The sequence below is a fragment of the Erinaceus europaeus genome, chromosome 13 (genome assembly GCF_950295315.1).
Source record: "Erinaceus europaeus chromosome 13, mEriEur2.1, whole genome shotgun sequence".
Lineage (NCBI taxonomy): Eukaryota > Metazoa > Chordata > Mammalia > Eulipotyphla > Erinaceidae > Erinaceus > Erinaceus europaeus.
The window spans coordinates 91,902,479-91,923,122 of NC_080174.1; the positions used below are offsets into that span (position 1 = coordinate 91,902,479).

At 54.0% G+C, this 20,644-nt stretch overlaps 1 protein-coding gene across 1 annotated transcript in view; it reads right to left on the bottom strand.

Annotated features, from left to right (window-relative positions):
• Positions 1 to 702: 702 nt before the first annotated feature.
• The window catches only part of MFN2 (mitofusin 2), a 29,960-nt gene continuing 10,018 nt past the window's right edge, over positions 703 to 20,644 (bottom strand). The window contains exons 4-19 of the mRNA XM_016192529.2: positions 20,303 to 20,438; positions 16,364 to 16,526; positions 15,237 to 15,361; positions 14,332 to 14,440; positions 14,112 to 14,219; positions 12,399 to 12,552; positions 11,882 to 11,949; positions 11,643 to 11,764; positions 8,813 to 8,939; positions 7,818 to 7,922; positions 7,537 to 7,639; positions 6,927 to 7,147; positions 5,972 to 6,127; positions 5,550 to 5,746; positions 3,901 to 4,035; positions 703 to 2,612 (exon numbers count right to left, since the gene is read on the bottom strand). Coding sequence (XP_016048015.1) covers positions 2,543 to 2,612; positions 3,901 to 4,035; positions 5,550 to 5,746; positions 5,972 to 6,127; positions 6,927 to 7,147; positions 7,537 to 7,639; positions 7,818 to 7,922; positions 8,813 to 8,939; positions 11,643 to 11,764; positions 11,882 to 11,949; positions 12,399 to 12,552; positions 14,112 to 14,219; positions 14,332 to 14,440; positions 15,237 to 15,361; positions 16,364 to 16,526; positions 20,303 to 20,438 — 2,099 coding nt within the window. The 3' untranslated portion in view covers positions 703 to 2,542. The remainder of the gene's footprint in view (positions 2,613 to 3,900; positions 4,036 to 5,549; positions 5,747 to 5,971; positions 6,128 to 6,926; positions 7,148 to 7,536; positions 7,640 to 7,817; positions 7,923 to 8,812; positions 8,940 to 11,642; positions 11,765 to 11,881; positions 11,950 to 12,398; positions 12,553 to 14,111; positions 14,220 to 14,331; positions 14,441 to 15,236; positions 15,362 to 16,363; positions 16,527 to 20,302; positions 20,439 to 20,644) is intronic.

Below are 20,644 nucleotides of genomic sequence, written 5' to 3' on the forward strand. Positions count from 1 at the left end.
AGGGTGGTGGTGGCAAACGAGTGGGCTAGTTGTCGGTTAAAGGTTTTGAAGGTTTTTTGTGACGTGATAGTGGAATCCAGGATGACATTTTTTTTTTTCCAGAGGGGAGAGAGACCCCATCGGACCAAAGTTCCCTTCAATGTAGTGGTGCCCAGGCTCAAACCTGGACTGTGTACATCACAAAGCAGAGCACTAGCGAGTTACTTTGCCAGCCCTGTAGCCAGAGAATCAGTGAGGACGAGGCTGCCAGCCACTGAGACGTGGAGTCGGGGAGCCTCTGAACTGACTGGACAGGTGGGTGCCAACACCCAGGGGACAGGTGTGGAGGGCCAGAGGAACTGACTCGTCACAGAAGTAGCTGCTGAGGGCCCTTTGACAACTGAAAAGGTCACAGAAACTTCTCAGAAAGCAAAGTAGGGTGGACCAATCTGAGTCACTATATATATAGATGTACTTTTTTTAAAAGTGAAAAATGAGTGGTCTAGAGATTCGGTGTAATCTGTCAAGAAATCATTCTTGATTTCCTGGTCCTAAAGATCAGTTACACCGCCTGCTCTTCTAAGAAGTATCAGATTCCTTTTTTAGAGTAAGGAGGAACCCACAGGCAGATCACCACTCTAACGGGAGCGTCCCCTAATCAAAGTCAAGGTCATCTCAAAATACAGCCGCCAACGTGGTTCTGTCAAAGTGAGTCTGCAGAGGTGGCACAAAGGACTCCCAACTAGGTTTTATTTTAGTTTGCAATATTACCAGCAATGATACAGGATGATTCAGCAAGTATATCACTTTAAATACATTAGAGAAAAACTCATTGTCAAGCACATCTCACACTCCGGCGATGAACAGAGGAACACAGAACAGGGTAAGCAGCATGAAGTTAAAGTGCTTTTGAAAGTCTCTTCCGTAGTGGTGTCAATTTTACTTAAGGTGTAAGAGGTTCAAGATCCCATTCCATTTCATGCCCAGGGGCTACATTAAAAAAAAAGTCATGTTATTATAAATCATGTTTTTTTCAAAAAGCACGAAATTCATTCGAATTGTGTGACACTGATTTGTTGGGACTGTCACCTAGGCCTGGCAGAATGCTCTGGAACATCCTCCCCTACCGGCTGAACCTGGCAATATCCACCACCCTGTTCCACAGAGCAGGGTAGGCCGAGGGCCTGCGGGGCCAGTAGGGACCTGGAGGACAGTCCCGCACAACCACCATCAGAGAGCAGAGGTCACCAACTCACTGCCCCGTCGGCAAAGGTGGCTGGATTCAGAAAGGAGGAGAAAGCCGGCATCGCGGCCTGAGCCCGGCCTCTTTCTGGGAGAGAGGTGCTGCTTTCTGGAAAGTTCTCTAGTCTGCACTGCTAAGACTGTCACCCAAAGGCTGCTTCCACACACAGTTAACACTCTGGAGCCAGGAACCTGCCCCCACTCTGATCAGCAACAGCAGGGAACGTTTCTCAGTCAACGGGAGGCCGCCTGGGTGCCAGTCGATGCTCGGGGTGCAAGGGCCAACTGATGTGCCTCAGCTGGTAAGTCCAGGGTGGTTAATGGGAGGCAGGGGCAGGGCATGTCTCTTAAAGGGCCTAACGGAAATGCATCAGCTGCTGGGTGGGTGGATGTGGGGCCTCAGGTCCCATGAGCCTGAGTGAGTGACGTCAAAGGGCCCTGCTTCACACTGACTCGGGTCTCTTCCCACCGTCTTTCCTACGACATCCTCTGACGATCTACACCAAAACCCGCCCCCACCATGAGCCAAAGCAGGCCACACAGCCGAGGACTGACACAGCACAGGACAAACGAGGAAAAGGGAGCAACAGCACCTCTCGTGGAGTTAACAGCCCTGCTCTGGCGGCCCACATGGGGACATACCCCATCTAAACCCTCTCTCCCTGAAGCATCGCTGCCACGCCAGTCGCTCCACACGTTTTCCCCAGACGCTTTCCCCTTCCCTCGTGCCACAGGGAGTGCTGAGCCCCACCACCCAGGCGCATCCGAAAGGCCCTGCCAACAGGACGAAGCAGCGAAGCCACAGGGTCAGACACGCGGCTGCGAGCCGGGGCGCACTCGGCCTTCCTGGCAGGGTTTCTGATGCGATCTGGGAGGAAAAGTCTCCCGCCCCTGTGCCACACGGTGGCCCCTCTCCGCAGGTGCCCGGGCCAGTGTGGGTGTTGGCCGGCGACAGGGCGCCTGCAGACGCCATCAAGGGCTCCGCGCAGGCGTTCCGCAAGGCTGGGAGCTCCCGAGACCCTGCTGAGACCCTGCTGAGCGATCGAGCGATTTCCCATCAAGTGAACCTGACGAAGCAGAGACGGGACTCGCTCCTCGGTACCGTGCTGTCCACGGGGTGTGTGATAAAAGTCTCCTCTAGGGTGCGAGCGGGTGGCTCCCTTCAGCAGCAGGGGAGGGGAGGGGGACATGACTAGCGCTTGAGGGCCGGAAGGGGTGCGAGGCACAGGTGCGCGCTCATCCTCACGGTGGTGGCCGTGGCGGTGGCAACGGAGGCCCCCTAGCGAGCACCGCCGGCTCCAGCGGCTCCAGCTCGGCCCCACTATCTGCTGGGCTGCAGGTACTGGTGTGTGAACATGTTGAGCTCGCTGTCCAGCCAGCCGGCCTTGTTCCTGTGAGGAAAGGGCTGTTTACAAAGGCAGCAGCGGACGGCAGGTCGTGAGCCTTACGTACTGGCAAGACGACCTAGGGATGTAATGTGCCCACACCCGTGCCCAGGCTTTGAGATCCACAGGTTTATTTGCTTCACAGACCAGGGAAAGGAGGCCTAGAGAGGTTAGATGACTCCCTCAGGCCACAGGATATATCAGCTGAAGTTGGCCTCGTCTCAACTCTCGGGGCCTGTACTGGCTTCCCTCTACCATCACGGGCTTGTCCCTGGATGGCTGGGAACTTGGGGTTTGACCTGCTAAAGGAAGCCAAGCTGGGGCCAGGCGGTGGTGCACCTGGCTAAGTGCTCACATTACAGTGAACAAAGACCCAGGTTCAAGCCCCTGGTCCCCACCTGCAGGGGGGGACACTTCATGAGTGGTGAAGCAGTGAAGCAGGGCTGCACTCTCAACTCTCCACTCTCAACTTCTCTCTGTCCCTATCTAATAAGTAAATAAAAGTATTTAAAAAGTAGCAGCACAGTTAAGCTGCTGAGCCCTGACCCTGGGCCTGATAAGCAGCAGATTAACCACACACACACACACTTGCCATGGCATGAGTACAGCGTCGCAGGGTGGTGCAACAGGGAGGGCACACGCACACAGCCAGGGAGTCAGGGCAGGGGAAGTCCACGTGTGAGTTGAGGGCTGACGCCCGGGCACTGACGTCAGGGGCGGAGGCAGGAAGCACGGGGTCCCCGGGGCCTGATGCTATCTCAGCAGAGTGGGCTGAGGGCTTCTCAAGAGCACTTTTCTGTGCCATTGTATCATGAGATCTGACTCGGGGACTCAGAGATCTGCCCGAGTGAGCACCCGGGCCAGAACCCTCCTGACTCCAAAATGGAGCCTGGCTTCACAGAGACCCAGACAGTAGTGGGTTCCAATCCCTACTCTGCCTGACGCCAACTACCTGGTCAGATGCCCTGGGGGTAAACTGCTCAAAGGAAAGTGGAGAGTATAGGGGTCCAGGCCAGTGGCCCCAGGACTTCATAGATGGTGCTGCTCAGCTCCCTCAGTGCGTGGAGTTCAGTCACTTAACCTCTGAAGACCCAGCCCCAAGGCGTGTTCACAGAGCCAGTGAGCTAGCCTCAACTCACAGCAGCCCCTGCCCACTTCCTCCACTGGCCCCTGCCCCCGGCTACAAGCACCTCAAAAGCAGGGACCGTGTTCTTGTCTCTTCCAGCACTGAGGCCAAGTCTCCACCCACAAGGCTCAGCGAAGCCACGGAACCCACCGCCCCTGCCGAGCTCACCTTAGCAACTTGGCTTTGCTTTGAAGTGAGTTGAGAACCTCGATCTTCTTGTTCATGGCGGCAATTTCCTGCTCCAGATTCTCCCGGGTGACATCGACTTGCTGGCACAGGTGAGCAAAGGTTCCCGACAGTTCCCTGAGGGGAGGGTTGACATCAGCTGCACCTCTGTGGCTTGTTCTTTCTAGCTCACCCTCAGAGGGTCCCCCCAGCGCTGCTCCCTCTCCCCCCTGCAGGGACTCCTGCCCACAGTGGTCCCAGGCATCCTGGGCACTCGGCACAGTGCCTGACTCTGCTGCCAGTCAGGTGAGTGGCAGGGAACAAGCAGCCGCTCTTCAAGTCTCAATCTACTTGTCTGCTTCAGACAGCTCGGGGGCGGGGGAGAACAGGTGCACAGCTAAGCAGGCAGCCGGCACATTCTTCCCTGCCACCCGGGTCCAGCCACGCACTCCCGACTCCGCACGTGCCAGGAGGAAGCAAGGTGGTGCCCACAAGCTTGAGTGCATACACTGCAGTGCTCGAGGACCCCGGTTCGAGCCCCTGGGCCCCACCTACAGGGAGGAAGCTACACGAGCGGTGAAACGGAGCTGCAGATGTTTCTGTCCCCTTCTTTTTCTTTTTTTCCCTCCTCTCTCAAATAAAGGGGGAGGACATGACAAATGCCCCCTGGAATGGTGAATTTGTCATGCAGGCACTAAACCCCAGCGGTAACACTGGTGGCAAAAAAAAGGGGGGGAGGGGGCAATGGCAGAAAATTTCAAAGCAACTATGTGCTGTTGGTTTTTTATTTGTGATTTTTGTTTTATTTTATTGAGTGCTGCTGAACTCTGGCTTATGTTGGTGCTAGAGATGAACCTGGGACTTTGGAGCCTCAGGTACGAAATCTTTTTGCATGACCACTATGTTGTTTCTCCCACTCAAGGCTGTTACTTCTACAAAGCAACCTTAAAAAGAAGGGGGGGGTGGTCAGGCTGTAGCGCAGCAGGTTAAGCACACATGGTGCAAAGTGCCAAGGACCGGCATAAGGATCCTGGTTCAAGCCCCCAGCTCCCCACCTGCAGGGGAGTCTCTTCACAGGTGGTGAAGCAGGTCTGCAGGTGTCTATATTTCTCTCCCCCTCTCTGTCTTTCCCTCCTCTCCATTTCTCCCTGTCCTATCTAACAACGCCAACATCAATAACAACAATAATAACTACAATAACAATAAAAAACAAGGGCAACAAAAGGAGAAAAAATAGCCTCCAGGAACAGTAAATTCGTGCCATCGAGCCCCAGCAATAACCCTGGAGGCGAAAGAAAAAAAAAAAAAAAGAAAATCTTACAGGTAATATCTCTCAGGCTGGAGAGACAGCATAATGCTTATGCAGAGACTCTGATGCCCGGGGCTCCAAAGTCCCAGGTTCAATCCCCCACACCACCACCAGCCAGAGCTGAGCAGGGCTCTGAGGAAAGAAACTGAACAAAACAAGTAATATACTTCACCTCCCCATCTCCCCTCCTTGGGGTCCTACTGACCCAATTCAGGGTCCTACTGCAGAGCTAGTCGGCACTCAGTACCCATCAGCACCCTGGCAGGGTGAGCACCCCCACCAAGAGACAGTGCACACCATGAGGGAGGGAGGGCACCGCGCTCTCGACGGGCAGTCAACTCACTGCTGGACCTGGTGGCTGCAGTTGGAGCCTGTGTAGCTGATGATGAGCTGCAGCTTCTCGCTGGCATACTCCACAAACTGGCGCTTGAAGGCCCTCTCCTTGGCCTTCGTGGTCCAGGTCAGACGCTCGTAGACATAGAGCAGGCCGTAGAGCCCAAAGGACAGCGCGATGAGTCGCCAGCCCACTGCCTTCCACACCTACGGGAAGATAGCGATTGGCGGGGCTGTCTCCCTCCAGAGTTCCTGCTCAGAGCTGCAACCCCCAGACCGCCACCAGCACCTCCACCAGGGCCCTCAGGGCACCACCAGCCCACCAAGCAGGGTCCTCACAGCACCCTCAACACCTGCCCCCCACCCCAAGCAGGGTTCTGAGAAAGCCCCCAGCCCTCACCCCCACCCCCGCTGCCAGGGCTTGTTACTGACCACTCCTCCCACCACGAGGATGCCCATGGACGTTCTCGATGTCAAGGAGGCCAGGCCGGTGACCATGGACACCATGAGCTCTTCCTGGGTGAGCGAGCCCTGGGGCAGGGGAGGCATGCTGGGGTTGGCTGGTGTCAGAGGAATGGGACGCTGGACCTGAAGAGCCATGATGGGAGGAGGACTCGTCACAATTCAGCTGGCGGAGCCCTGAGTGAGCCCCAGGGCCAGCAGCTGGATCAATGACATGGGCACAAAGGGGGAGAAACGTGGTGATGGAAGATTCTGGCTTCAGAGCAGACCTGCCAGCCCAGGCCCACCAGCCCTGAACGTGGAGACCAGAGGGCCCCAAGGATGGGGCGTGAACCACGAGCAGACACACAGTCACTCAAGTGACACAGAGACAGGCGTTCTGCAGTGTGCACTCTGAAGTGGTGTATGGATGGTTCTCAGTCATCTCAATTTAAGAGTTCCATACTTGGCTGAATGTATTCTGGAGAAAAAAATGGGGGGGGGGGGAGGGCAGTGGCGCACCTGGTTAAGCGCACACAGTACTAAGTACAAGCACCTGCGCAAGGATCTGGGTTCGAGCCCGCAGCTCCCTCAGCTGCAGGGGGGACACTTCACAAGCGGTGAAGCAGGTCTGCAGGTGACTGTCTTTCTCTCTCACTCTCTATCTCCCCTCCTCTCTCAACTTCTCTCTGTTCTATCCATTAAAACTGAAAAAATAGCCTCCGGGAGCAGTGGATTTGTAGTGCTGGCACCAAGCCCCAGAAATAACCCTGGAGGCAAAGAAAGAAAGAAATACAACGCTTGCCATTTTACCAATGTGTGTGTGATTAGGGAAAGGTAGGTGGCTCTGTGGCAACTGTTAGTCCCAGGGCCCCTTCCTCCGAGGTCCGTGGGTCTGGAGGAGGCGGTGCAGACTGACTGACGCCCAGGCTGGGGCTCTGCTTGCCTGGTCGTTGTAGCCCATCAAGGCCCGGCGGCTGTTCTTGGGGCCCAGGAACCTATTCACCAGCATGGTCCACCCAAGAGAAAAGTGGAACTCGATGTCCTCCTGAAAGTCAGCACACAGCTTGTCACAGTTGAGGTCGTAGCTGAGGGAGAAGCACTGCCGAGGGACCAGCATGTCCATCTGGCTCCGCACAGATGTAGGGAGCAGGGGCTTCAAGCCGTCTGCCAGGACAGAAAGGGGAGAGAGCGTGTCCACTCAGCATGGCTGGTGCCACACCAGTGCTGAGCCCCAAAACAGGGACCAGGCCAGCTGCTGCCAAGGACGCTGGTGGCTCTGTCCAGAAACCAGGCCTGGATGTGCAGGCCGGTGGGGTCAGAAGATTCTGGTCTGGTCGGGAAGACCAACGCCCCTGGTCCCCACCCACACCTTCTAGCACACGAGATCGAAGGGACAGCCCCGACTCGCAGTCTGATAACCCCAGGTGGCAGCACGCGGTGGCTCCCCGAGTCCGTGAGCACAAGACCCTCCCCAAACTGAAGCATCAAACCGACGGCTTTCTGCAGACTGGCCTCTGAGACTGAGCTTTCGGCACCTCGAGCCGGGTACTGACCTATCATCTCCTGCTGCATGGTCTGCAGGGAGCCCGTGATGGCCGTGGAGCAGCGGTCAGACATGTTCCGGCCCAGCCCTTCCTCTATATGGCGGTGAAGCTCCTGCGGCCAGAAGACAGGCAGGTCAGAAGCTCCCAGAGACAACTGGGTCCTGTCTCTCTGGCCGCGGGGCTGACACAGACCAGCAGGGGCTGAAGCTAAGTGTGTTCAGAGCGGCCACTGACGGCCAGAAGGAGCTGGTGGCAGAGGCCTGTTGGGAGCGCCTGCCACTCAGACTCACGTTCTTGTACACTTTGAGGACGACCGGAGACGGGTGGAAGTCCATCTGGTACTCGTCCACCAGCACGGACAGGCGCCGGATTTCCTCGGCCATGGCGGTGGACACCTACAGGTGGGAAGACTGGGCTGCCATCCCTGGAAAGAGCCCCACGGAGCCTAACACTGGCTGTGCTTCCCCTAAAACCAGCATTTCCTCAGCTGATCAATGAAATGCATGCTTAAAAAAAGATTTATTAATCTAATATGGGGGGGGGCAAAGGACAGCATCTCTGTGGCATAAGCAATGCAGGGGGTAGAACTCAGGACCTCATGCCCGAGAGCCTCAATGCTTTGTCCACTGCACCACCTCCCAGGCTGCGGGAATGACCCTCCCTTCCTTCCTTTTTTATCTCCAAGATTATCACTGGGGCTCAGTGCAGGCAGTACAAATCCATTGCTCCTGGCAGCCATTTCTTCCATTTTGTTCAATAAGACAGAGAGACATTAAGAGGGGAAAGGGAGAGAGACGCCTGCAGACCTGCCTCGCCACTTGTAAAGTGTGTCCCTGCGGGGGGAGGGGGGACCTCAAACCCGGATCCTTGCACAGGCCCCCCATTTAGTGCTATATGTGCACTTAACCAGGTGCACCTCCTCCTGACCCTCAGAAAGGTGATGCGGGGGATTGAACCTAGGACTCTGGAGCTTCAAGCATGAGAGTCTCTCTGCAGAACCACTATGCTGTCGACCCCCACCCTGCAGCTCCATTTCTAATGTTTAACCAAGGAATGTTTCTGAAGGAGGAGGAGCATCAGAGAATGGCAGGCTGGATGCTGAGACAAGGAGAAAGTCCAGCAGGGCACCCGTCTGGGTCTGACAGAAACACCGGGAGCCAGGCTGTGTCTGCCACAGGCCCACAGTTCCCTTCTGCAGGCCGAGACCCTCAGGGAAGGACACCAGCCGCTCCTATTCACGGCCGGACTCAGCCTGCAGTTCCCCAGTGCACGCCCCGCTCCTCACCTGCCTCTCGACCTCTTCCGTTATCTGCTTGATGCGCAGTTTGTAGTCCTGGGCCAGCAGCTCCAGCTGCTTGTCGATGAACCTCAGCCGCTCCTGCCGCTCTTCCCGCGTCTCCAGGCAGTAAACACTGAGGGAAGAGCCGGTCAGGGGAGCAGGAGGGAGCCAGCTAACACCCGGCCGGCCCCGCAGTGACGGGCTCCTCCCTCCCCGGGTGCAAGGGGGGGGGCACGCGCTCCCGCCTGGACATAGACACGGTGGTGAAGGACAGGGAGGAGGCTGTCAGAGCGCTTAGCACGACTTCTGCCTGTGAGCAACGGGGAAAGGACATGTTCAGCCCCCCAGTGAGCGAGGAAATGAGGCTAGCAAGAGGGAGCACCCTTCACCCAGAAGATGATAAGAACTGCCATGTGGAGTCCTGGGCTGCGCACAGGCTGAGGCTAGGACTACGAGGGGCACAGAGGGTCCGGGGAACCAGAGCACTCGAGTGAAATGGAAAACGCGTACGCCTGCCCTGAGACAGAAGGGTTCCGCCTCCAGGAGCTGATCTTGGAACAAGTCTTTGAAATGTGTAGGGAAGAGAGACAAGAGTGCCGCCTGACCTGGTGGTGGAGCTGGTCAGCTGGTTGAGAGCACATGTGAACATGCGCAAGGACCCAGGTGCAAGTCCCCCCTGGCGAGGGGGCTCATGAGTGGTGAAGCAGTGCTGTGGGTCTGTCTCTCTCTCTCCCTCACCCCTCTCAATTTCTGTCTCTATGCCAAAAAAAAAAAAAAAAAAAAAATGGCGTCCAACCGACTTCATGTGCCAGTGAAGACAGCAAGCAAGCAAGCACGATGCTGAGGTGGCCAGCCCAGCCCAGCCCAGCCCAGCCCAGCCCAGCCCAGCCCAGCCCAGCCCAGCCAGGCACAGGGACGCACGGAAGGATGCCACAACGCCAGTCAGCACACGTACTACGGCAAAGCAGTGTTATAGGTCCTTCTTTTTTGCCATAGGGTCCAGGCAAAAAAGAAAGTCCTGAAATGGATGCGAGGACTAAGCGCAAAATCCTTGATCACAGTTGTCGCTGAGGAATAGCCCATGAAGGGAATCTCACTTCCTTCCTGGGTTCTCCCTTACAGCTGAGAAATAACATAGCCAGGAGGACCCTGTGGGGGCTGTGTGGTTGTGTGGAAATGCCATGCATGTACAAGCTACTGTGCTTTACTGATGACTAGAAACCACTGGTCCCCAGTAGAAATCTTAAGAAACAATAACATGGGCAGTAGTGCAGCGAATTAAGCGCACATGGTACAAAGCATAATGACTGGCATAAGGATCCTGGTTCAAAGCCCCGGCTCCCCACCTGCAGGACAGTCACTACACAGGTGGTGAAACAGGTCTGCAGGTGTCTGTCTTTCTCTCCCCCTCTCTGTCTTCCCCTCCTCTCTCCATTTCTCTCTGTCCTATCCAACGATGATGACATCAACAACTACAACAATGAAAAAAAAGGGCAACAAAAGGGAATAAATATTTAAAAAAAAAAAAAAAGAAAAGAAACAATAACGTAAGGCATATATATGTTCACGGCAGCTCTGCTCCTTCTTTCCCAGAGCCCTGCTCAGCTCTGGCCAATGGTGGTATGGGGGATGGAGCCTGGGATGGAGGCTGGGACTTTGGAGCCTCGGGCATGAGTCTCCTTGCAGAACCACTATGCTGTCTACCCCCGCCCTGCAGCTCTACTTCTAATGACCAAGACATGGAAACTACCCGAGTGCCCAGCAGCAGATGAACAGGTAAGGAATGGGGTCAACATGCACGGCTGAGAACGACTCAGCCAAAAAGAGACAATCCTGGCTTTTGCGACAGCACAAATGGGTTAATGGGCCGTGCTGACTCAAAGAAGACGAGAGGAAACAGACAGACGCTCATCTGTGGGACATAAAGACCAAGCAAGGGGACAAAACCAGGCAGGAACAGACCCTTAGACTCTGGGCTACAGGCCTGAGGCTGCCAGCTGGGAAGGGGAGAGGACTGGGGTGGGGCCGGCCCAGTGGGTGCGGTGGCAGAGTGTGAGCACAACAGGTGGGGGAGTTGGGAGGCTGACGAGGAATGAAACTGTAGCCTGAATTTATCTTTTAGACCAGAGCCCTCCCTGCTCAGCCCTAGCTTATAAATGTTGAGGACTGAACCTGGGGCCTCAGGGCCTCAGGCAGGAAAGTGTTTTTGCAGAACCACGATGCTTAGACGTAAACAGTATTAGAAACTGACGTTACCTCAAGAGAAAACAAAGCAAACCCTGCCGGTGCTGTGCGCCTAATCGGAGACCTTAGAGTGGTTTCTCTGGGACCCCCTCTATTGTAACTTATCCAGAGCAAAGGTTTTTTTCTCTCTCTCTTTCTTTTTGCCTCCAGGGTTATTGCTGAGGCTCAGTGCCTGCACTACAAATCCACTGCTTCTGGAGGCCATTTTTTCCCCTTTTGTTACCCTTGTTGTTTATTGTTGTTATTACTGTTGTTGTTGTTGGATAGGACAGAGAGAAATAGAGAGAGGAAGGGAAGACAGAAAAGGGGAGAGAAAGAGACACCTGCAGACCTGCTTCATCACCTGTGAAGCAACTCTCCTAAAGGTGGGGAGCCGGGGGTTTGAACTGGGATCCTTACATCCGTCCTTGCACTTAGTGTCACATGTGCTTAACCTGCTGACTACCGCCCAATCCCCGCAAAGATGATTTTTTAAAGACTGGAGGGAGGATGGGACACAGACCAGATCACAGTCTGGCACAGGGGACACCAGAGGCCTCCCAGAGCCCCAGCTAGGGCATGAGGTCCCGACTCCCATGGCCCGGGGTCTCACCGTTGCTCCTGAGCCGCAATGTGCAGGGAATCCATGATGAGGCGCACGGCCTCTGCGATCTGCTTGGCACGGACTGTGTGCTGCTCGAACTTGGTCTTCACTGCAGACTGGGAGATGCACTCCTGGAACACAGAGGCAGAGCCGAGTCACCGCAGAGGGCACTGGCAACGGGTCAGGAGAATGTGCCAGGTGAGCCGGGGAGGCAGGGAACCTCCAGGTACCAGAAGCAAAGGACTCACCTCAAACCTCCTCTCAAAATTCTGAAACTCAAACATCCTCACTTGGAAGCCTTCAGCAAGAGCGCCCCCTAGGGGAACCATAAGACTTTAATAGGATCAACACTGGGCAGAGGAAAAGGGTGAAATTCTCCGCCTTTCCCCTCTCACCGCAGAGAGTCAAGGCAGGTGCTGGCACAGCTGGTTAAGCGCACACTCTACAGTGCGCAAGCACCTGGGTTCAAGCCTGTGGTCCCCACCTGCCGGGGGAAGCTTCATCAATAGTGAAGCAGGGCTGTAGCCGTCTCTGCCCCTCTCCCTTCCCTCTGGACTTCTGTCTCTATCCAATAATAGATAAATAAAACGAGACAGCCAAGGGGACTGGGCACTGAGCTAGGAAGCAGCAGGCTTCTCCCTAGAGACTCTTCTCACTGTCAAGTCCCCAAAGCCAGCTCCCAACCCCCAGCTGCTTCCCACTGGCTGGCTCAGTGAGAAGCCGGCGTCTCCAATATCTGCGACGAGGACTCAGTCCCCCACTCACCTCCTTCAGGCATGCCCTGGGCCTTCTGGATTCTCGCATTGAGCACCTCCTTGGCAGACACGAAGAAGATGCGGTCTCCAGCTTGGCCTCGGTCCACCACACCCAGCTCATCCACCAGGAAGCTGGTGCAACGCTCCATGTGCTGCCGCCGCACCTGCGGCCCAAGCAGATGGGAGCTGTGAGCAGGGGAGGGAGCAGGTGGGGCCTTCCTCTTTAAGGGACAAGTCATAGGGTCGCAGGCCAGAGACTCGCAGAAAACTGCCACCGGTTCTTCTTGGTGAGCACCCCAGAGCCAATGTCTTAGACATGCAGAGACGCTTAGACATGCCCTAAAGTGCCTCTTACTTGGGCCTGTGGAGTCTCACTTTGGTGCAGCCAGAGGAAACAGACCTGCCATGTCTGCCTGCAGACCTACTCACCCCACTGTACCTTTACTCCCTTTATCTCCACTTCACATACAAAATCTACAATGTTGGTGCACCAGCAGAGCGATGGACTTGCAAGCATGAGGTCCAGGCTCAATCCTTAGCACAATATATGCTTATCCACTCTGTGTGTGTGTGTAATAAAAAAAAAATTTTTTTTTAAAGAATTTTGAGTCAGAAGGCTAGAAGTGTACCTATTCTATGACCCTACAATTCCTCTCCTGGGGATAGATCCTAAGGAACCCAACACACCCATCCAAAAAGATCTGTGTACACATATGTTCTTGGCAGCACAATTTGTAATAGCCCAAACCTGGAAGCAACCCAGGTGTCCAACAACAGATGAGTGCCTGAGAAAACTGTGGTTTAGATACACCATGAAATACTACTCAGCTATTAAAAATGGTGACTTCACTGTCTTCACCTCATCTTGAATGGAGCCTGAAGGAATCATGTGAAGTGAGATCAGCCAGAAAGGGAAGGGTGATATGGGATGATCCCTCTCATAGAAAGTTGAGAAATCAAAACAGAAGGAAAAAAAACAAAGCAGAACTTGGACTGGGGTTGGCGTATTGCCTATGGAATCTCTATCTGTGTCTAAAAATATGTATATGTGCAAGGATACACACATACATGTGTATATATTCACATTTAAAAATCACCAGGGGGAGTCGGGTGGTAGTACAGCAGGTTAAACACAGTTGGCGCAAAGTGCAAGGACTGGCATAAGGATCCTGGTTCAAGCCCCTCGCTCCCCACGTGTAGGGGAGTTGCTTCACAGGTGGTGAAGTAGGTCTACAGGTGTCTGTCTTCCTCTCCCCGTCTTCCCCTCCTCTCCCCATTTCTCTCTGTCCTATCCAACAACGATAACAACAATAACTACAACAACAAGGGCAACAAAAGGGAATAAATATTTTTTTAAATGTTTAAAATAAATAGAGTTGGTGTATTGCACCAAAGTAAAAGACTCTGGGGTGGGTGGGGGGTAGAGTACAGGTCCAAAAAGGATGACAAAGGACCTAGTCGGGGTTGTATTGTTATGTGGAAAACTGGGAAATGTTATGCATGTACAAACTATTGTATTTACTGTCGAATGTAAAACATTAATTCCCCAATAAATAAATTAAAAGGAAAAAAAAGTTAAAAAAAAAAACACCAGAAGACACCATAGTGACCCCAGGAACATCTTACATCTTCAGCGATGAAATTCACTCAGGGGCCTGCTACATCCCGGGGAGACATTGCTCGTGCGGGGAGGTGTCCCCCAGGCCCTGGAAGAAGTACCAACCTCCTCCATGTACTCGGGCTCTGAGGCAGACGCGTCCCAGCGATTGTTCAGGATGAAGATGTTTGGGCGGGACAGGCGCTCGCTCACCTTGTGGAAGAATTGCTTTTCCTAGACAGATGGAAAGATGTCAGCGGGGGAGGGGCCTGCCAGCTAAGCTCCCAGAGTGGAGGAGAAGGGGAAGGGGGAGGGGGAGGGGGAAGGAGAGGGGAGGGGGCATCACCGTCTGCATCAGCGTGGACTCCGAGTTGGCCACCAGCACAAACACATCCGCGTCCAGGCAGAACTTGTCGATCCAACTGTCCAGTTCTGTGGTGACATCGATGCCAGGGCTAGAGGCGACAAGACACAGTCAGCAGGCACACGGAACAGAGCATGGCTCCCACCTCTCTGCTTTCGGAAAACCTAAGGCAGCTGGCTCAGTGAGGAAAGGGCCAATATGGGGACAAAATCCAGACTCGGTCCTCACTGAAAATGTGGCCTTTTTCTCTGACAACCTTCCACTGCAAAACTGTTGCCAAATACATGTATCACATTTTAACGATGTTTTAAAGGATTAACTTATTTATTAACCAGAAGGGAAAGGTTCAGAGCATCCTGTGGACCTCGTGCTTGAGAGTCCAGTGCTCTGCCCACTGCACTACCTCCCACACTGATCGCTTTCCCTAAGAACACACTGATTTATTTTATTTTAAGATACACAATGAACTAAGGTGAAGGATTTTTCTTTTTTTTCCTTTTTGTTAGTTTGTTTTGTTTGTATGTGAACCTAGCAAACACTTCTATTTCTCACGGAGTTGTCACATGTCCCCCAGATAGGGGCAGGGCTTTCTTTGGAGAGAAACAGCATACAGCACAGGGCACAAGCTCCTACCTCTGACACACAGACTAACAGCAGGCTGAAGCTGAGAACTGCCTTTCCTGCTACAGACCACCACAGGGACGTCTGCAGGCACTGAGAGCAACAGGCACAGAGCCCGGACCCTGAGGAAACCCAAGAGGCGGAGGTGGCCCAGCCAGTCCAGAGGCAGCCGCACTTAAGCAGGGCAGCAGGGTCCAGGGGTGACCCAGCAACGGAACCTGGCGCTTCCCGCTCTGAGCTGTCTGCACGGGCGCGTTCCCTCTCACCTGTCCATCAGCACGAGGTCGTCCTTCAGAAGTGGGCACTTGGAGTTGGGCCACATCACGCTCACCAGGCTGCCCGCATGGAGCTGCTCGTCCTGGTGGAGGGCGTGGGCCAGCTGGTTCACGGTCTGATGGGGAGGAGGGGAGGAAAGATCGGGACTGAGGCTACTGTCCAAACCGCCACCACCTCTTCCTCCATTTCACCTGGTCGAGCACACAAGCCACAGTGCACAAGGACCTGGGTTCAAGGCCCTGGCCCCCACTTACAGGGGGAAAGCTTCACAAGTGTGAAACAGGGCCGAAGATGTCTGTCTCTCCCTCCACTGTCCTCTCAGTTTCTCTCCAACCAAAATAACTAAATAAGTAAATTTTAAAAAGGAGGAGGAGGAGGAGAAGGTGGTGGTGGTAGCCTGGGAGCTGCCGACAAGAAGCAACTCTTCTTCGCTCCTCTTTCAGGCACCCTCCTGGGCATCAGTCAAGGCTGAGCTGGCTCTCCGTTGAAGCCTAACCAGCCAGCACGAGCACCTACCCTCAGCAACACAAGCAGCTCGAGGGCAAGCCAACGTGCACGTGCCTCTGCCTGAGACACCAGAGCCACAGGGTGAAAGCAGAAGAGATCTCTGTTGGGAATAAGGCAAAGACAATACTCTTGGTTGCCGACAGAGAATTCAGAAAAACGAGCGGCACAGGGACTCAAGTTTCCTGATTCTTGGGGTCCCAGGGTTCAGACCCTCCGCAGAGCCCTGGATCCTCTTTTTTTTTTTTTTTTAACTATTTCATTGACAAGACAAAGAAATATTGAGGGAAGCCGGAGGGAGGGAGACAGAGAGGCACCTGCAACCCTGCTTTACTGCTTGTGAAGCTTTCCCTCTGCAGGTGGGGACCAGGGGCTGGAACCCGGGTCCTCACACATGTTAGCACATGCCTTTAACCAGGTGCGCCACCACCTGGCCCCCGTCCACCTCTTCACAGCTATGACAGACGGGGTTCCCCATGTTTCACTACAGGGGTGCAGTCTCAGAGGCCATGATGGCTTGCTCTGTACTCAGACAGACCTGCCGGTGTCCTGGGCTGGAAGCCGGGCCGGTACGCGGAAACCGCTCAGCCCCCGCCCGTCACAGCCTCCTTACCTTGACGTTCTTCTTCTCCTCTGAGCCCTCGGTGAGGAGGAAGGCCTCGTGGCCGTCCGTGCCCTCGACCCGCAGGAAGCAGTTGGTGGTGTGGCCGATCCCAGAGGGCAGCACCTTGTCCCAGAGCATGGCGTTGATCACGGTGCTCTTGCCATTGCTCGTCCTGAGGGGAAACACCGCCATCAGTGGGTGGAGCGGTGACCGGGTCTGGGGCTTTCATACGGGGGCTACCGGAGTGGGAGCTGGCAGCAAAGCCCGCATCCAGATGGGAGAAGCAGGCACTGTGTGGATGAATCGGAGAGACAGAGCAGACATGACAGCCCCACCCAGCCCCTGCCACACCAGTGGAAGCGTCAGACAGGAGCCTCTTTCTCCCCCTCTGACTCTATCTGAAAAAGTCAGCGGGGAGCAGGGAAGCCCCTGTGATAGTAACCGCCACCAGGAAGAGAGAGAGAAAGAGAAAGAGAGACGGGGGAGAGAGAGGTGGAATGGGGGTTACGGCCAAGAAGGCTGAGCAGGAAGCCCGTATCTATCTCCTACCACGGTAACAGCATAGACACACAGGGCTGTGGGGAGCCACGTGTAGACCCAGACCCCCCCAAAAAAAAAAAAAAAAACCTTCAGAGCATGAAATAACACGTCAGCATCCTGGCAAGTGAGGACATTGAGAGCAGCCCTCCCTTGTAGCACACTGGTTAAGTGCACATAGTAGTACTAAGCCCAAGGACCCAAGAAAGGATCCAGGTTTGAGTCCCCACTCTCCACCTGCAGAGGAGAAACAGGTCTGCAGGTGTCTATCTTTCTTTCTTCCTCTCTCAATTTCTCTCTGTCCTGTCCAATAAAAATGGAAAAAATGGCTGCCAGGAGCAGTGGATCCATAGTGTTGGCACTGAGCCCCAGTGATAACTCTGGAGGGGAAAAAAAACAGATGCCCTCCGTCCAAAAAAAAACCCACAAACCACACCACATGACAACAATCAAAATGTTAAGTGTCAAACTTTAATCTGGGGAGCAGGGGGCGGACTGCATCAAACTCCTAGCAGCCCATCCTATCACAACCCCTTCAGCATTGCAACAAGAAGCAAAGCCCGTCAGTGCGGGCTCCAAACTGGGTAGGAGCCCCAGGAGGCACCTCACCGACTTCTGCAGCTTTGCTGAGATGCCATCAAGGAATTAAAGTTCCACAGCGACCTCTTCTGGGGCAGATCACCAGAGACCAGCAGCACACTGCACTCAGCAGCCAGAGGCTCTGATCTAGACTAACTGCTGGCAAGCAAACAGAAGCCGCCTGCATCAGCCCCGCCTGACCAATCACAGCCCTGCAGACTTCCTGCCCACAGTGACTCCTCTGCCCACGCCCTCGCAGTCCGCTGCTGCCTCCCAGCCTGGAAGGTGCGTAGTCTTCACCCCCTGAGCCCCTTCAGACCGCAGCCTAGGCCGGCTGACTGCAGTGCCACAGCCATGCAACTGCCAACCCCCCCCCCGACGCCCCCGGCTACCTCCTAGCCCGTTCAAGCCCAGACCCTGGGCCCAGGTCCTCATGGAGCACCAGAAATAAGGAGAAGACAGAAGGAAGTATCCACAGTGAGGGAGCAAAAGGACCAGCAGAAAACCCAAGTTCAACAGAGCTAAGCAAACTCCCTGGGAAGGCTTCCAGGCTATGGCCTAGTGACACTCAGTGGATGAGATCAATGGAAAAGAAGTATGACGAGGTCAGAGGAAGCGTAAGGAATGTCCAAACAGGCAGGGAGAGGGCACAATGGTTCTGCAAGGAGACTGGGAAACCTGAGGCTCCAAAGTCGCAGATTCAACCCCCTGTACCATCATGAACAGCTGAGCAGGGCTCTGGGAATTAAATAAATAAATAAATACAGGGGGGCGGGAGTCAGGCGGTAGCACAGCTGGTGCAAAACTCAAGGACCAGCATAAGGAGCCCGTTTCGAGCCCCCGGCTCCCCACCTGCAGGGGAGTCACTTCACAGGTGGTGAAGCAGGTCTGCAGGTGTCTATCTTTCTCTCCTCCTCTCTGTCTTCCCCGCCTCTCTCCATTTCTCTCTGTCCTATCCAACAACGATGACAACAACAATAATAACTACAACAATAATAAACAAGGGCAACAAAAGGGAAAATAAATAGATAAATAAATATGAATTAAAAATAAATAAATAACTACAGGGGGCACACTACCACCCCCCTGTAGTTATTTATTTTTAATTCGTATTTATTTATCTATTTATCTGGTTGAGTGCACATGTTACAATGTGCAAGGACTTGGGTAAAATGAGTAAGTAACAGTAATAATAAACTTATTTTAAGAGTCAAGACAGTGAAAAGGCATCTTACAGAATGGGAGGAAATACTTACGAATCAAAAGTTTGGTAAGAGGTTAACATCCAGACTACAGGAAGTTTCCCTACACATCACAACGACAACCATTTCAAAAATAAAGATGCCAGAGCCAAAGACACATCAGAAGGTGCCAGCAGGGTCCGCAAGGCAGGGACCTGGGCAGGTGCCCGGCCCACATCACACCGGGGGCAGCTTTGGTGCCAGTCTTCCATTCTCCCTCTGCCTGTGTCATTCTCTCTATCTAAAAAAGTTGGCCCAGAGTGAAGTCTTGGCAACAACAAGAAAAAAAAGGCGCTCAACACCACTGCCCATAATGGAGCTGCAGCAGGAGGGCAGTGAGGGGCACCACACACCCTCAGGGCAGCGACAGACATTGTCACGAATCCTGAAACGCAGTTTGGGGCTGGGCAGCAGGCAGAGTTCCTGACCTGAAAGCAGGAGGCCCAGTTCACCCCCAGAACACACACACCAGAGCAATGCTCTGGTTCTCTCTCAAACATATCAGAGCTTTAAAGCAAACAAACAAACAAACAAACAAACAGTGGTCTGGCAGGTGGTACAGTGGATAAAGCATTGGACTCTCAAGCTCGAGGTCCTGAGTTCAATTCCTGGCAGCACATGTACCAGAGTGATGTCTGGTTCTTTCTCTCTCTCCCCCTACCTTTCTCATGAATAAATAAAATCTTTAAAAAATAAATAAAATAAACAAATGGGAAACAAGTGCTGGGAGAAATTAGAGCCCTCAAGCACTGCTGGTGGGAATATAAAGTCACCACAGGAAACAATCCAGAGGTTTCTTCATGAAGGAAACAATATGAGCGTCTGGGAGGTGGCACAGTGGATAAAGCACTGGACTCTCGAGCACAGAGTGAAACATGGACTGGACATGGGGTACTGCACCAACACAAAGGACTCTGGGAAGGGTGGGGAGGGAGCAGGAGGGTAGAGAGGAAGAAAACTCTGGGTGCCTATTATATAAACTGTGTACAGATGCAATGACTGTACTGTAAAGCATTACCCCCCCAATAAAAAAAATTTTTAAAGAGGGGGGGGACCGGGTAGTGGAGCACATGGTTGAGAGCACACATTACAATGCACAAGGACCCAGGTTCAAGGCCCTGGTTCCCACCTGCAGGGGGAAACCTTTGCAAGTGGTGAAGCGGGGTTGCAGATGTCTATCTTTCTCTCCCTGTCTTCCCCTCCTCTCTCCATCTCTCTGTTCTATCCAACAACAACAGCAATAACAATAAACAACAAGGGCAACAAAAGGGAAAAAATAGCCTCCAGGAGCAGTGGATTCATAGTGCAGGCACTGAGCCCCAGTGATAACCCTGGGGGCAAAAAAAGAAAGAAAGGAAGGAAGGAAGGAAGGAAGGAAGGAAGGAAGAAAGGAAGGAAGAAAAGGAAATGGTTAATGAAGATGCTCAATTTTGGATCCTGTGCATTTTACTCAAAGTAAAAATAGCAAAGCAAGGAGAGCGACAGGCTCTATGGCAGGCCAGCGGCCCAGCCCTGAGACACTGTGTGTTTGGCCCTACACAGGGCCTCTCCCCCGCCACAGGAGAAAGGTGTGAGGGCTTCCGGGACTTACCTGCCGAAAAAAGCCACTTTCATGTGCCGCCGTGCCAGCACCTCACCAATGCCCCTCACTTTGGACAGGTAACCTTTGACATCCAGGACCTGCTCTTCTGTGGTGACCGGGTCCAGCTCTGCATTCCTGTAGGTGTCTGCCGAGAGACGGGCAATGGCAGTGTCACGAGCCTGGAGGGGACGGGGCTCAGCGCTAGGGCTCTCTGCCATCTCCTGTCATGTTGGCAGGCTAGAGGCCCTGTCAGCCGTCTCACACACCACACCCACCCACCCACTGCCTCGGGCTGGTTCCCGCTTCACCTCAGGTCTAGCCGAGAGACAGAGCCCCCAGTGGAGGCCCAGA